This window comes from Musca domestica, unplaced genomic scaffold, assembly GCF_030504385.1.
Source record: "Musca domestica strain aabys unplaced genomic scaffold, Musca_domestica.polishedcontigs.V.1.1 16, whole genome shotgun sequence".
NCBI lineage: Eukaryota > Metazoa > Arthropoda > Insecta > Diptera > Muscidae > Musca > Musca domestica.
In genome coordinates, this window is record NW_026712219.1 from 14,715,442 (window position 1) to 14,733,694 (window position 18,253).

The 18,253-nt window shown below is 29.7% G+C and overlaps 1 protein-coding gene across 10 annotated transcripts in view; it reads left to right on the plus strand.

Moving 5' to 3' along the window:
- Positions 1-17,469, plus strand: part of LOC101890983 (protein quiver) — a 52,496-nt gene extending 35,027 nt beyond the window's left edge. For all 10 annotated transcript variants that reach the window (XM_005176753.4, XM_059120141.1, XM_059120142.1 and 7 more), the window contains 2 exons: positions 2,745-2,891; positions 2,978-17,469. In XM_005176753.4, the coding sequence (XP_005176810.1) occupies positions 2,745-2,891; positions 2,978-3,480 (650 nt within the window). In that variant the 3' untranslated portion in view covers positions 3,481-17,469. The remainder of the gene's footprint in view (positions 1-2,744; positions 2,892-2,977) is intronic.
- Positions 17,470-18,253: the final 784 nt, after the last annotated feature.

Here is an 18,253-nt window from a genome sequence, read left to right on the forward strand (position 1 = left end):
TTAGCACTGTTAGTTACAGTTGAGGCCGGGAGCAAGCCTTATATACTTCATTCATTGTTTACATTTTGTGTATTGATTTCACAATTCGCATGTAGCATATTATACACTTTCATTGTACGTTAGAATAAGACAACAATAGTTCTAACAGTCTCAATTCATGTTAATCGTTCACTTTGTATTTAAATGTACCATCGAAAAGAAGAAGACTCAATAAAGTAACTTACTTACTTACTACTTGATTGGGATCCATGGTAGAAGAATACCAGTAGTCGCATCGATACAGCTGCTGGGTTGTGGTTGCTTTTGATTGGGATCCATGGTAGAAGAATACCAGTAGTCGCATCGATACAGCTGCTGGGACAATGAACTGTCAAACTGATCTTAAAATTGAAAATGTTAAATGAAAATTATTGAAATTTGTAAAAAAAATTGCCAAAAGTGCATATTATAAGAGGTCTATTGGCGTCGTATAAAAAACATTAAAAAAGCTACCTTTATAATAAAACATTTAAAAAATTGGACATATCAATGTTCTCAAGCATTGATGCATCTACCTATATTCTTCTACCATATTGGGATCTAATAAAAAAATACAATAAATGCATACTTTCGATGTTAATGGGCAACACGTTGTACACTATTGGGATAAAACTGTATTGTCATACCAATTATATTCAATCTTGTGGAATAACACAAAAATTCCATTCTTGTTCCACGGGTTTCCCCAATATAAGAATTTTGTTTGTCTTGTCGCAGCTGATGATCTAGAGTTGTCAAAACACTTATTGTGATTGGAATCACAGTACGAAAGATAAACAAACAGCAAACAACACGTAAACAAATTTTGACATTTCGTCTGACACATTTTCTATTGATTCGAGAGTGACAAGCGAGTGTACTACCTGGGAATTTTTCTTCGAACGAGAAGCCACTCGCGAATCGTGTCCCTAAGGGTGACAGAACCGCTATTGCATTTAACGACTTTATTATTATTGTAGATTTGAACAAGCACTTCTGTTAGTTTTTATAAGAGTTCATAGTAGAAGAATATAGGTAGACGCATCGACACAGCTGCTGGGACAATGAACTGTCAAACTAATTTTGGAATGGAAAATGTTGGATGAAAAATTATTTAAATTTGTAAAAATTGTTGAAAAATATGAATTATAATAAACGCCGAATGACGCCGTATAAGAAAAGAAATAAAAATCTACTTATATTTCAAAAAAAAAAAAAACATTTAAATTTTTGACATATCAATGTTCCCAAGCGTTAATGCATCTACCTGTGTTCTTCTGCCATGAAAGTACCGTACGCGTGCTCTCAGTACCTCACATCAGTACCTCACATCAGTAGAATGAGGAGAGAGTGACTGACTGATTCATGAACGGTGTACTAGGTGTACTGAAAGGTAATTAAAATTGAATCAATTGTTCTTGGACAAATGGATAGAACTAGAATTCTGAAATAGAAAGTAAGATGCATGGAGCATTTGTTATTATGTGAACGGATAGATCTTAAATCTTGACTTTTGCTATGAAAATTAAGTTTGGAAAGTGGGGTTGATATAAAAAGGTGTTGATGGAAATGAGTGCCATAATAATAAGAAAAGTACTAAGTGGTACTAAATTTGGTATTTTGTGAACGGATAGTGCTTAAAACCTGAATTTTTACATTAATACTCTTAGCGTGTACGTTATGGAAAAGTTTGGAAAGTACTAAATGGTAGTAAATTATTTTCATTTGGATAAGATCACTTTGTGTGGGATAGGTTTGATGTAGTATTACTAAATGGTATATAATGTGGTATTTGGGGAAGGGATAGAGCTGGAAATTGGATATCCTTGACGTTGTGTGGGATAGACAACCCCAAGGGGTTTCTGAAAATAAGACTCGACATAAAATTAAGTGCACCGTACGTACTTAATTTTATGTCGAGTCTTAGAGCAGAGGTGGAATTATAAATTAATGAGGTAGCTGGGAGTTATGAATTTTGATATACGTGACATTGTGGATCTAGCATGTTTACAATGAGGTATTGTGGGAAATGCGTGCTGTAGAAAGTAGTCAAAGATATTAAAATTGGTTTAAAATATTGGATTAGAGGTGGAGTTATGAATTTTGGTACAAGGATCACAGAGAATGTATAGCTTTCAGATAAGGTGTTGAATTTTGAAAAGCGCCCCTTTACAGAGTGTAGTTGTAGAACTGTAATTACGGAATTTGGAAGGATGATCATTGTGAATGTGTGGATGAGGGTTTGGAATAGCTTGCAACTCAAACTTTGAAAGAGGAGTTGCTACGATGAAAAGAAATCTTTGATAAATAAAACCCCCACCACCAAGTCCCGAAAAATACTTTTATTTCTGTTAAATCATTTATTTATTTATTCATTAAAATCTATAGTTTAAAAATCAATCCTATTTTGTTTTTCCTAAAGTAAAAATGTTTGTTCCAAATAGTGAGTGTTTGGTTTTTTTTGCACGCTGTGTTTAAGCCTGAGTCTAAAAAACTACTAATCACAAGAGCTTCTTAAAAAAAAGAGATTATTTGTGTAGTTCTTTTTTAAAATAGAGAAAGTTATTTTTTCGTGAACGTTGCTTTTGTTTATTAACAATAAAAGTAAAATATTTTTATTTCATTTTGTAACAACTTGTCTCATATCGTTTACTAATATTATTTTTGTTTTCTTTGGGAAAAATCTCCAATGGATGTGTACCGAAAACAATATTGAATATATATAGCGCGTTCAATATACTGCTATGAATGTGACTCGTGGACAGATGCCCGATGCAAGGATCCATTCAATTATACTGCATTGCCAAGAGATCAGCCACCGTTGATGACATGCAATGGCTGTTGTGTTAAAATGGTGCGACACTCGAAATCACGTAAGTTCTGGATGGCCTCCACAAATTTTTTTCAAATTAAAATTTTAATTTTTTGGATATTTCCGTCTTTTTTTCTCTCCTTCCAGCCTACGAAGTTGTTAGACGCATGTGTACGTCACAACTACAAATAAATTTATTTATGGTCGATCATGTGTGCATGATGGAAAGTTCAGGCAATGGACATATGTGCTTTTGTGAGGAAGATATGTGCAATTCTAGTAAAAATTTATACACATCATCTAACATACCCTACATTATCGCCACATTAATGACATTTTTAGTAGTGCTAAACACACATTTAGGAACTAGTTCACAATACCTTCTCCTACTATCATCATCAATCTCTACTATTTTTCAAACATTATGGTCGTCATCATGGTTACTAATCTCCTTCTTGTTACCAACATCAGCATCATTATATCTTACATCGTTTTTGAATAAAACATCAACAACAACAAAGACAACAACAACCACTTTTACTACTACTAATAATAATAGAACAACATCTCAAAAAACTACTACTACTACTCCAACAACAACAACTATTACTTCCTTTTATGATCCTCCTTTTCCTGTTAATCACAGATAAATATGTAGTTCGAAAATCAAACAAAACAAAACAAAAACTTAGTACATTTACTAACTTATTAATTAATTGCAATTGCATACATACATATTAATCAAATGTAGTTGTGTTTGAATTCTTAGTTACAATCATCATAAAACACACACACACACAGAAACACAAAAAAATAACGAGAACATGAAATAGAACACTACACACAAACACACACCCAGAGACACATATTTACACATAGTTTTACTTGTTAAATGCTAAATTTAATTTATTTAAATTAGAGCTCCTCCCTCGTTCTTAAGGTTTCAAAAGTAATTTTAATGGAAATTATCGAAAATTAAAAGAATTAATTCAAATGAAGATGTATTTGTAATAAGATTTCCCTAAAATTACATTTGAAACAAATGCTTAGTTTTAAATTAAAAATTCTTATAAAGAATTTGATTGTTATTTTTTTTTTTTAATTTTTCAACTTCCCCATTTTTTGTAGACTTTGTAGTAATGCTAAAGACATAACAAACAAAAACACCTGAATAACCTTTAAATTATTTAACAAAACTAAAATAAAGCAACTATTTTTTATTTATTGTCTATTTGTAAAAACAGTTTCCAAACGTTTCTATTCTTTTTTCTCAACATTTTTATTTAATTCCCTTAATGTAGTGAAATGTTTTTATTACTCTTTCCATATGCTTATCTTGTTTGCTTTGACAAATGATTATTTCATTTGCATTACTCTCCTCTCTTCGCAGAGAAATTTGAAATGTTACAAAGAGTACCTCAAAAGGTTTTTTTTTAAGAAGAGTTAATGCATTTCTTTAGGAAATGTTCATACTCTACGCTCAGCCATATGGCTAGAGAGGGTATATATCATTTGATACGGCCATAACGAACCTCTCTTTGGGACAAATCCGTTTCAGGCCATTTGGAGTCGATCTAGCTAGGCCCGCCCGTCTGTCTGTCTGGCTGGCTGGTGCGCAGATAACTTTCGTAAGGAGTATCCGATTTGATCCAAACTTGGTAAATCATAATATTATTGCCAAACTTACATCGAGTTCGGAGATGGGAAATATCGGTCCACTCCTTCTGGACCCCCTCCCCCACAAAAAGTCGAAATTTAAAAAAATATATTTTCTGCACAGAAACAGAAAGGATAATCCAATTTTGCTCAAACTTTGCAAATCCTAATATTTGCATTAATACTAGATCATGTGCGAAAATGGACAATATCGGTCCACTTCGTCAAGTACCTACCCCACAAAGGGCCAAAATTTTCGAAATGTTAAAAAAAAATTCTGCACAGAAAGGGAAACGATAATCCAATTTTGCTCCAACTTTGCAAGTATTAGTATTTGCGTTAGTGCTAGGTCAGGTGCAAAAATAGAAAATATCGGTCCACACTATTAAGTACCTCCCACACAAAGGGTCAAAATTTTGAACATTCATGAAGCTCATAAAACACGAAATTAAAATCCGATTCCATGCAGACTTGGCACTTCTCAATATTTTCATGAACACAAGATCTGTTATTAGGATGGTAGAGATCGGACCATTCCTTTTGGTACATCTCCCACAAAACGTCGATATTTTGAACTTTCATGAAGCTCATAAAACACGATATTAAAATCCGATTCCATTCAGACTTGACACTTCTCAATATTTTCATGAACACCAGATATGTTATTATGATGGTAGAGATCGGACCATTCCTTCTGGTACCTCCCCCACAAAGGGTCAAAATGTTGAGTATCCATGAAGCTCATGAAAAGGGAAATAAACATCCGATTTCATAAAGATGGTAGAGATCGGACTATTTCTTCTGGTACCTCCCCCATAATTGGTACAAGATTTTGCAAAACAAAACGTTCAAAGAAAGCAAAAATAGCATCCAACTCCCTTCAAATTTCACACATTCAAATATTTTTGGTAATTGCGAACCCATTCTGGTACCTAACCCACAAAGGGTCACAATTTCCGAAATTTATAATTTCGCTAAAATTGGATATAAATGTTCGTTTGTCTTCAAATTTTGCAAATACCAATATTTTTATCTGCATTAGATGAAGTATGAAAATGGGGTACTTCATCTCATATAATGTATAGGAAGTAATCGATATAGTCCAAATCTGACACGTTTTAATATGTATATCAGTGTTAAGTCAGATACGAATTGGTCAATGTTGGCCAACTTCGGAACTTCCCCATAAAGGGTCAACATTTTGAATAATTGTAACTCAAGGCTGGGGGTATACATAAAGTATATAAAAGTTTATACATTTTATTAAGAAAAGTTAATAATTTTTATTTAAGAAATATACATACATACTAGTATTTATAAAAATTTCACATTTTTTATTAAGATAAATTTTTCAAGATAAATTCATAAAATTCTCGATCCAACTTTTTCAACAATTTTCTTTGTGACATTTCAACTTCTCTCAATTCTATCCTGCAGTCACATTTTATATGATTCTCACATTTCACACATTTTCTTTATTTTTGAAAAATTTTCAATTGCCCGAAGCAAACACCAATTTGTTATTTGCAATAACAAAATAACAAACAAAAACAATTCTATTAAAAGAAATTTGCAAAAATATATATATTTATTTTATTTTTAATTAAAATAATATTTATTTCTTTATAAGTTTTATATTTAAGAAACAAAAAAATGACAAAAATAAATAAAAAAATATTTGATATTAAAAAAAACACATAAATTTACAAACCAAAAACCAGAGGCTTTAAAAGTTTTTGTGCATGTATTTGTAATTTGTTAATTAATTACTATATTTATTATTTATTTTTCAATTGTTAATGTGTAAGGCATGTATAAAAAAAAACAATAAGGAAACCAAGATATGGTAAAAATTACGAATAAATAAAAGAAGAAGAATTAATTTAAAAATACATATGTAGTTTATTGCTTGTAAAAAAGAAAAAAATTAACACAAATAAATTCTTAAAACCTATGGAAGAATCAATCACATTATGATATATTGAAATGTTATTAATAGGAATGAAAACCCAAAAAAAAAAAAAAACAACATTTGAAAGTTACCAATATTTGCTCATTTATCATAAATAAGTTATATTTTGTGTTTTTTTTTTTTTATTATTTTGTTTTTTGTTAATATCAAACAAAAAGATAAGAAAAGAGCTCATACTTTTCTTTGAGAAAAGTGTTGTGCCTGAAGATCATACTTTCCTTTATGAATAGTTCATACTTGTCTTTATGAAAAGTTCAAGTACATACTTTTCATCATGGCACAATTACAGAAGGTAGAACAAAGCTACCCCCTGAATACATTTTTTTTCTTTTCATATTTTCATATTTTCATAATTTTTTTAAGAAAAGTTTATACATTATGAACTGTTCGGTACTTTTCTTTAAAAAAAATCTCATAATATTCATGAATAAAATGTTCGTAAGGAATGTTCTATAAGAAAAGTTCATATCTTTCTTTAAGGAAAGATCATAATTTTCTTCAGAAAAGTTCAACAAAATTCTTACTTTTCATTAGAAATGTTCGTACTTTTCTAAAACTAAAACTTCGTACTTTTCTAAAAGTAAAAGTTGGTACTTTTCTAAAAGTAAAAATTCGTTCTTGTACTTAAGAAAAGTTAAGACTTTCATGAAGTATTTAAAAAAGGTTCATACTTTTCATCAAAAAATATCATATTATCTAATAAAAAAGTTTGTACTTTTCATTGAAAACAGTTCAGACTTTTCTTCGCGAAACTTTAATACTTTTCTTTACGAAAGGTTCATACTTTTCATTAAGAAAAGTCCATCGTTCAAAGAGATCTTAATGTTGTCGTCAATATTTAGTTACTTTCCTAGTTTAGCGTTCCCTATATGTTCATACGTCAAAGACCTAAAATGGTAAAGACTAGACAAAATGCATTTTGAGCAAATGGTTTGTGTCTATACTATCTAGATAACAGCCCATGGCAGGACCATGTTAATATAAAAAACCCATTTATAGAAAAATAAGACAAACAAAAATTTTAAAAATCCAAAAATTGGGTTTCAAAATTTTACTCCATAGACTTTCCCAGTTAATTGCATATTGCCTAATCGGTTTTAATCGCCTAACATTGCTAACTATGTTGTTACGATATCATAACAACAGAGGTATTTTCACAGTGTTGCCATATCTTGACTCTGTCTTGTCCCATCTTTATACTTCTATGTCTTTGCATACGTTCCTTATCTGTTAGTTTAGCGTTCCTTATATATTATTCGAGCCACAATTTCATACATACGTATTTTATAGAAAACCCGTATTTTATAGAAAAAAATTGGACGAATTTCAATTTAACTACTTCTGATTCATGGCGCAATAACAAGGTGTTCCTGCAAATTTTAAAAACCATATTAAATGTCAAAACTTATTTACATTTGTGTGCCATTTGTTTATCTTTTGTTCTGCGATTTCAATCACAATAATGCATTTTGACATTAAATTTAGTAGTCAGCTGTCTTAGACCTTATACTTGGGCCAAGAGTCAGCCCATCCAATTGTCTACCGATATGATATTTGACACAATAAAAAGATACTCCCATTGCTCATCTATTAGATCATTTGATAAGATCAGCTGATTTCACTCGTATTGTCAAATGCTGCAATTAAACGTATGAGATCGTAAAACGTAAACAAAAGTATTAACAGTATGCGAGTTTTTCAATAACAACGGTATTTTTCCTTAATATCTACGCGACCTGTTTAATGGGCCTTGAGTACTCCGTTTGTCCTCTAGAAGAGTTGTCAAAATACTTATTGTGATTGGAATCTTACTAAGAAGAATATAAACAACGAGTAAACAAAGCGTAAAGAAATGTTTATGTTATAATTGCGTCATGGTGACAAATGATTGTTATCAAGGTAGTTTTATGTGGTCATTCGCTAAGACTAACTGTAACCAAAAAAATTGATTTCATTCAGTATTTCAATCATAAAAGAAGTTTTTTTCTAGTGATATAGCGACGGGATTATTTGACGGTGTAAAACCAACTAATGCGATGCGCTTTTGTGGTGTAAAATCGCCGTTGAGTTATGCTTTGTTCCTTTCTATGGTAGAAGAATTCAGGTAGATATATCAACGAGAACATTGATGTGTCAAAATTTTTAAAATGTTTTTTGTTTTCAAAAATATATAGATTTTTTACGTTTTCTTATACGACTCCAATCGGAGGTTATTATACTAAACATATTTTTAACAATTTTTGCAAATTTGAATAATTTTGCATTCAAAATATTCAATTTCAAAACTAGTTTGACAGTTCATTGACCCAGCAGCTGTGTCGATGCGACTACCTGTATTCTTCTAACATGGGCCCAATTGAAAACAAAATAATTTTTATTAAAAGTGACGAGATAATTTAACGGTGTAAAACCAGCTAAGGCGATGAGCCAACATATTCCTTTGTTGTGTAAACTCGCCTGTGTTAAAAGTATATATATGTAAAACCCTGTTGAAATTGAAATCGTTGTTTATTCAAGATTTCTTTCTTTACTTTACAAATATTATAAAGTGTATCCTATGAAAAGTGTTGTCATTTTCCATGCGGGAACATAATAAAAATTTAAATGTGGCAAGTTTTATTGTGCTATTTTGTTTCAACAATACCGGGGATTTTCTTTTCATGGCAAAACGTCAAAGTAAACATAAAATTTATATTGTTTAATTCCATTTAGTAATGAAACATTAAATAAATCATATCATTATCAGGTATATCGGAAAAATGACATTAAAAAGGCAACATTCTTCATAAGTAAATTATATTTAATTTTCTGAAACATAAACAAAAATCATAAATAATTTTAAGTTATTATATAGATTTTAGTTATACATTATTCTGAACATAAATATTGGCAACATAAGAGTAGAATTGAAAACAAATTTTTGTAATCACAAAATTTCCAAGAAATAAACATAAAATGCCTTTTAATTATGATTTTGTGTTTTTTGTTTTGTCTTTGGTTTTGGTTTTGTTCAAACGTAGAGTTGATAACCTTAAGCTTGGGCACACGACATATGCAAGTGGGAAATTTCTTTAAAGGATTTTGGCTTAAAGAAATGTCTTTCAATTGCATTAATCGTGTTAACGTAGTATTAGATTCCCTCCAGTAGAAAAGTGAATTAAGCTTAATGAATGTTCTCTTTTTTCTTTTTTGTAATTTATTAATGAACTAATTTCGAAGCTGCTGTTCTGTAAATTTGTTTTCCTTTTTTATTTCAAAAAACAAAAAGAAAAAACTTCAAAGTTCTTACACAAAACTCCTACACATACAAATCACAATATTAAAAACTCTTAAAGCATGATGTTTTCCCCAAGTTCAACACCTAGAATTACATATTTGTTTAAATTGAAATATTACTTACAGAAGTTATGAGTTTGTAGACTTCTATTCGAAAAACAAAACTAGTAAAGTGTTCTGAAGAAAATTATGCACCTGGTTTAAGAGAAAAACAAAAAAAAAAAAAGCCACTCTTGCAAATCACAAATATTGCACTTTGAAAGAAATTTACGTTCTGTGTAAAATAGTCTGTCATAGCATGTATATTTTATTTAAAATTAATGCATAAATAAAATGAGAAAAAATAACACTCAATTCCATAGTTTAGAATTTAAACAATTATATACCACACAAAACAAAAAAAACATATTTTCAATGCAGGTCCATGTCACGGCATGTTAGTAGTTGTCAAAGCAGTACTATACATTTTATGTGAAGATAGCGAAAATTGTACCCAATATGACTGTGGAATAGAAGTAATGGTTCAAAATGGTCTTCCAAGTCGCTTTCGAGTCAATGTTGAAAAAACACATTGGGCGCCATCTTTGTGGAAATAATTTTCTACCAAACAAAACTTCTCGCTAATATGGCATTCGATTGCGTCTAACTTCAGAGTAGTTACTAGCAATCGTTCACATATGCAGAGATGGAAATGCTGAATTTATATAATAGCTTATGCGAAATGCAATGACGGCCAAATGATATTAGGTGTGTACGATAACCTGTCTAGTAAAAGGTTTACGGAGAGAATTTTCTCTCTCACGTACAAATATTGTAAACATTTATCGAACAACAGTCTTTAAAATCTAGCAAAAAACAGCTGGAAGACTGCTCTCTTTACTCGCTTTCATTTTCTGGGCTTTGGGTTATCAAACAATATTTAATTAATATTTTTAACAAAATATTGGGTTATCGTAGGATAGATAAATCATGGGTTTCATTGTTTTGTCATGGATTAATCGTTACCGAATTTAAACAAGACAGCGTTGAATATTTGGGAAGCAATGCCCGGCCCATGTTAAAACCCTTAACTTTGCGATTTTGAAAGTCTCTTTCGAGTCAATGTTTAATGTTTTAAAGCCCTTAGCTTTGAGTTCTTCAGAATCTCCTTCAATGTTTACAAAATCCATCTTTGGGGGATAATGTACAAAGAAAACCAAGTCAATTTTAGAAACTCATTCAATGCCATCTTTGGCTGATAATTTACAAAAAAAAAAAAAACCAAGTCATGTCGTGACTGTTCTCTAGCTTCTCCCTGTGATTCTCCCGAAGATTTCAGAAAATGTTGATTTCCTGAGCAGATATTCCTTGTCTTACAGTAGACACGACTGACATGGAACGGTTTTCGGGTTTATAGTTGAATAAAATAAAACCTCCCAGACGTTGCCTTCATAACATCCTTGGAATTGATGCTTGGTCGCCATCCATGTACCCTAAGCCTTTACAACGGTCATATTATAATAAAACTTTGAATTGACAGTCTCTTTCGGGTAAATGTTTAACAAAATGCCATTGGGCGCCACCTCTGTGAAAAAATCTACAAAAAAAAAAACAAATCAGTCGCCAATAAAACTTCTCATAAAATCTATAGACGCTAGAATATATGTCAAAATGGAATACATCAATACTTACAGTCATTAGTACTCTCTCTCCCTCTCTCCCTCTCATATATAACTAGAAAATTGTAAACTCTAATGCATCTTTTCAAAATCTAACCCCTTCTCTATGACTTTTTTCGAAATTAATGTCCTCTACCAACTACAACAACATCATAACATAATATCAGTCATGGTAGAATATTTCTCTTCCCTCAATACAGAATATAGGGGTAAAATAGAAGAATTTAGAAAAAACCAACAACAATAATATGAGTAAATTTTTACTACGGCGCGCATTAGAATTCAACTCGTTTTTTCCAAATTTAAAGAACCGCAACATCCCAAAGAAAGTCCAAAAAAAAGGAAAACAAATAATTGTAGTAAAAAAAAGAAGCTTGAACTAAATGTCTTTCTTAGAATTTATGGCAAGTAACAGGCGTAAATAATATCCATAGATTCCTCACAATATAAAAAGCACTGTAATCTTCAAAATAAGCTTACAAAGCTGAGTAACAACAAAGCAAAGAAATAATCATTATTTGAACAAGTTTTTAGTTTTCTTTAGTTTTTTCGATGATTTTAAGTTTTTTTTTTTTTCTTAATTTAAATAAAAAAATCACTCGCCTCTCTCACGTTTTTATATATTATTAAGGAAAACATATACAAAATTTCAAAGCTTCAATGATTTAGTGGCCTTTTATCACCAATAAAATAAGCATTTTTTTATTAATATTCACCTTCAACCTTCTTAAGACATGCGATACACTCTCTTCAAAAAATAACATCAATTCATCTCTCTCTCTCTATCTCACCTCACAAATATTTTCACATGTAGTAAAATAAACATTGTTTTGTCATCACATCACATTTCTATCCTTTAACTCTCTCTATTAACAATTAGTAAGGTGACTCTTTAGTACAAGACTCAATTAATTGCCAATGTAAAGCGGGGGTGTAAAAACGGCCTCTTAACGTATTATATGGCCATTTTTACACATACCAAGGAAAATATAATATTGTTCATACGATGTTGCATATGATAATTGAATGTAATAACTGGTTCACACAGTTGTAAAAATAAAACGAAAACCTTGCGGCATGTCTATAAATAATATTTATCTTTACATTGGCAACTAAAACAGCATATCTTCTCTTAAACAATTTTCGTTGTTATAATTTTTTTATCATTCCCTCCCAAATATAAAGAACAATAAAAAAAGTACGCAAAGCTTATGAGAAACCATTGAAACGAAATGCCATCACAAGTGGGACCGTACTTTGATAGTTTTCGAAACCAAAGGATCGATAAACGACTACTAACACCTAATCGCCAATCACAACACCCTTAATATAGATTTACTAATACGAACTACAAACTACAGTACCACTTGACGATGAGCTGTCACGATTTCTTTCTATTGTTTTTTTTTCAAGCAATAAAAATTCAATGAAAGAAATTAACAAAAGTGCTTTTTCACATACGATACCAGTGGTCTGATACAAATTTTTTCATCATGTACCACCAAATCGCACCAAACGAAACGAAAAAAAAAAATCAAGTCCTTTCCCTATAATAAGAACAAAATAAAAATCAATCAACCCAGCTACCGGCCAACAAACTGAAAAGCTTTACGTCCCGATTGTTGAAAGCTTCCACCAAAACGTTTTAATACAAATATATAAATATCTATTAAACAGAGATTTAAAAATGAATTTGACAAAACATATGTTTTTTATGGTTACAAATTCTTGGAACAAGACATAAACAACATAGTTTGTTAAAATCATTTTTAAATACACCGACAGTAACGCTATTTAAAGCAATCAAATACACACACAAAAGTCTACAAATCATAAAGAGGCGGTTAACGATTATCAAGTGTCGCTTAAAGCTTTTTTGTCCCATCTGCAACAACTACAAGGATTTTGAGTCTCTTCTCTCCCCCCCAAAAAAAAAAACAACTTTTTGTTCCAATCGAAACAAGAAAACAAAAATAAAAGCTTATTTTATTTTCAAAACATATAAAACAACAACAGAACAACCACACACAACAGCAGCATTTTCGAAAATAAAATAATAAAATTAATTTTTAAGCAAAAAAAAACTTTTTCTAAAAAAAAACAAACTATATAAAATTATAAATTTATTCTTCATGTACCTTAAAAGAAAATTGATATTATAATTAAAAAAATAGAATTAAGTTATTTTTAAACTATGAAAAATTAAAAAAAAAAAAAAAAAGAAATGCTTTTCATAAATTTGTTTACAACAAATTATACTAATTTATAACATTGTATTTTTAATTTTTTTTTATTAGAAAATAACTTAAATGTAAGTTTAAATTATGTTAACTTAAAATTGGATTAAAATTTCAAATTATTATGAAAAAAGGATTATCGAAATTATTTGTGTTTCTCTTGATTTTACATACAGTTTATATTGAATGATATTTCCCATTTTTTGAAAGAAAGAAAACGCAGGGTTAATTAATGTTGTCGGCGTTAGTTTTTACTGTATTCTTTTCCAATACTATTTATCCAGTCATTAATTTTTAGAGGTTAATGCAGTCCGTTGCAAAAATAAAATCATAAAACACAAAGTGAACATTTCAAAATCCAGCTGTTTAACTTTAAATTTTTACTTTGTTTCTTTCAACATTTTTTCATCCTTCTTTAGCCAATTTCGATTGTCTTCCTTTATAATTGCTTTGCAATGTCGAAAACTGTTAGCATTTACTAGCTTTGAAAAGTAATGGATGGTAAGAAAAAACAATTACCCCACTATGTATGTTGTAGTAAAATACAACTCTGATTCTGATACAATTTGTACTGTGTAAACTTGGGGTTAATAATAATATACAACAAAGTTTCAAATTATTTACTAAAAAATATCTTGTTCTGAACAAAATCTCCCTAGTAACATCTTAATCGCAGACTAGTCGCTTTTCTTATTTACAAGAAACAAGAGACACCAAGAATTGTTAAACTATGTTTACATCGATCATTTTTGCCATATATTAATTGAAATTGTCAACATAAATGTGTTTGATGTAAACATAGCCTAAGTAAAACGTGTTTACAGTCATAAAGCCTGCTTTACGCTGATACAAATATTCCTGATATAATAAAGAAGGTAACGTCATGCATCATATATTTGCAATTGTTTCAAAATTGTACATTTAGCAAAATCTCATTGTCAAAATGTTTATTTTTTCTTTCAATGAAATTAAATTTGACATACTACAGAAAAATGCAGAGCTGTATATTATTATCATGACACAATTACAGAAGGTAGAAAAAAGCTACCCCCTAAATACATTAATTTCTTTTGGTGCCCCTATTATGTCAAGACATATACACAGTTTGTATACGTGTATGTATTGTTTTGAATTAAAAAGATAATAATTTTAAATTACGTCAAACTTAGATGCAATATAAATGTAATGTTTAAAAATATATTTGAGACAAAAGACTCCTGTACAGAGTTGCATTTTCCTTGTTTCTTGGAAGTTGAGCAACCTTTCTAATTGAGCAATGAGTATTATTTGAAATGAGGATACCTTAATTTAATTGTGTCATGCCATGAGCAGGTTTAGCATACTAAATCCTCTCGGCTATCTCGAAAGAGTTTTGTACCTAAACGAATTCAACGATTTATTATTTAGAATTAAAATATGTCAGGAAAGAATTACTATTGCTAAAAGTTACAAAATACCATAAAAACAATGGATATGAAAAACACAGGCATGTAAACGGTGTTAATTACAGTTCAATGACCACATTTGTAGTATATACATTGATTTTGAAGGATATAAAACCATTTACTAAAAAAATATAATTCCCCTATAATGGATCATTTTATGACGAATTTCTCTCTCAAAAGCCTAATTAACGCGGTTACGAATGTATGTTTGGTGTAAATTAGGCTATAGATCAGAAATCATCAGATCAGAAAAATCATAACTATTTTGATATCGATGAGGATTAATGTCAGTCATAAAAAACTGTTAATCCCTTAAATAAAAGCATTATTGATCTCCTTGCTCGTATGAGCAGAACACTAATTGTGAATGGAATCACTAAACGAAAGATAAAAAACGGCATGGCTCGGATGAAAAAAGAAGCAAACGTTATTTAATGGTGTGTTTACATTGTACTAGACCCGACTGAAATGTAAACATACTAAAAGATTTTAGTTTGCACTATTAAACACCATGGTAGAAGAATATAGGTAGACGCGTCGACACAGCTGCTGGGACAATGAACTGTCAAACCAATTTTGGAATTGAAAATGTTGAATGAAAAATTATTTAAATTTGTAAAAATTGTTGAAAAACGCGAATTATAATAGCCTCCGTATGACGTAGTATAAGAAAATATATAAAAATCCACTTATATCTAAAAAAACATTTAAATTTTTTTGACATATCAATGCTCCCAAGCGTTGATGCATCTACCTGTATTCTTCTGCCATGATTAAACACTCAGTCATATATTGCAAAGTCAAGTATATTGCAAAGGTTACATGGATTTTTATCTCCGATCAGGATATAATAAGACCAGGGTAAAGGTAGATGCATCAACACTTGAGAACATTGATATGTCAAGATTTTTAAAATGTTTTTATTTTAAATAAGTAGATTTTTATATGTTTTGTTATACGAGGTCAATCGGAGGTTGTTATGATATGAATTTTTCAACAATTTTTACACATTTTAATCATTTTTCATTCAAAATTTTCAATTTTAAAATTGGTTTGACAGTTCATTGTCCCAGCAGCTGTGTCGATGCGACTGCCTATATCAACACTTGAGACTATTGAAATGTCAAAATTTTTAAAATTTTTTTCGCCATTTTTCAAATATAAATAGATTTTTATATGTTTTCTTATACGAGGTCAATCGGATGTTGTTATGATACACATTTTTCAACAATTTTTACAAATTTGAATGATTTTTCATTCAAAATTTTTGATTTCAAAATGGGTTTGACAGTTCATAGTCCCATCAGCTCTGTCGATGCGACTACCTGTATTCTAACACCATGGAATAAGAAAAAAATAATAAATATTTAATCACAGTAAACTTGATTATGCGAAACGTACGTAACATTTATTGTGATTGGTCGCTTGTAAGGGAAAATCCTTGTAAAGATTTTTTTCTATATAAATAGTGTGAGATTTGTGCAGGATCTATAGAATCCAATGGATGTTGTATGAGTCATATAAATGAGCAATAACTAATTGAGATCTCGCAATCAATTATTAAGAGGTTGAATGAGGTAATTGACATTGCACATGTGAACGTAGTAGAAATGTATTATACAAACAATATGAGGTTGTGTTTACACCTTACATGTTTATATTAAACACTTTTTAAGCTCAAATTGGGCATTTGAAATATTGCTGAAGAAAAAATGTCAGATATTTTTCAAAAAGCTACATAAAATACGTTCACATACACATATTTATGCGGGTTAATCCTGATAATTAACCAATCACAACAAATTTAATCTACATTAAATTTATTGTGATTGGGCAATTGTCTCGGTTAAAACGCCCAAAGACTTTGTTTGTAAACCGTCTATAAGTTTATCAACACATCTTGTCAATCAATTTTGAATGATATTTTGTCTTAATGACCCATACAATGGATAGGAATCCTTTTTGAATTGGTCAAAATATATTACTAAATAAACTTTGAAGAAGGAAAAGAATGGGAAATTTAATGTAATTTAACAAAATTTAGTTATGAATAGGTTACTTTGCTTCCAATTAATCTATTTTTTATAAATTATTATTTTATTTTATAAAAAAACAATTAAATAACATTTATGGGAATAAAACAAAAAATGTCTTTTTTTTAGTATACTAAAAAGTCATGTTGTGTAATTGTTATTATAGCGCATAAAAAAAAAACAATGACAAAGTCATCTAATATCTATTATTTCTATGCAAACAGACATTACAAAATAATAAAACAACAACTTAAAAGTAACAACCATATATGTATTGCAATCATTATAAAAAGAAGAGAAATGCAAATGTAAAACATTTCATATTCCCAATTATCCTTAATTAAATTACAATCAAAAAACAAGGAATACAGAATGTTAATGATCTGTTAAGTTTTGAAATTGAAAAAATTGAAATAAGAAAAGCTTTTTTATTGAAGGAAAACTATTAGTACAGCAAAACAAAAACATAACATTCTTGCTATTTGAAAGTATTCTAAACTTATTACGAATAATTTATCTTATCAGTATGAAAATAAAAATATTGTTACAATACATACTTACATACATATAAATATATACATAAATAATAAAGAAAATGATATGTGAAAGAATAATGATTGAAAAAAATTGGTTTTAATTATTTAAATTCATTATATACATACATATTGCGTATGAGAATGTTGAGGTAAGTACAAATTCATTTTACTATTTTAAAAGGTACAAAACTTAAATCAAGAAATTCGAAGAGGCATAGGACGTAAAAGTCGTTATCCACGTTTGATTGTAATACAGTGTTTATACTATTGAAAATTAGCACCTTGTGTACTTAGATACATACATGGTAGAAAAATACAGGTAGATGCATCAGCGCTTGGGAACATTGGTATGTCAATTTTTTTTAAATATTTCTTCAAAAATAAGTATATTTGTATATGTTTTTCTACACGAGGCCAATCGTATATAATGCATTTTTTAACAATATTTACAAATTTGAGTAATTTTTCATTCAACAATTTCATTGTTCCAGCAGCTATGTCGAAGTATCTACCTATATTCTTCTACCATGGATACATACTTGTTTACACATGGTAGAAGAATACGGGTAGTCGCATCGACACAGTTGCTGGGTCAATGAACTCTCAAACC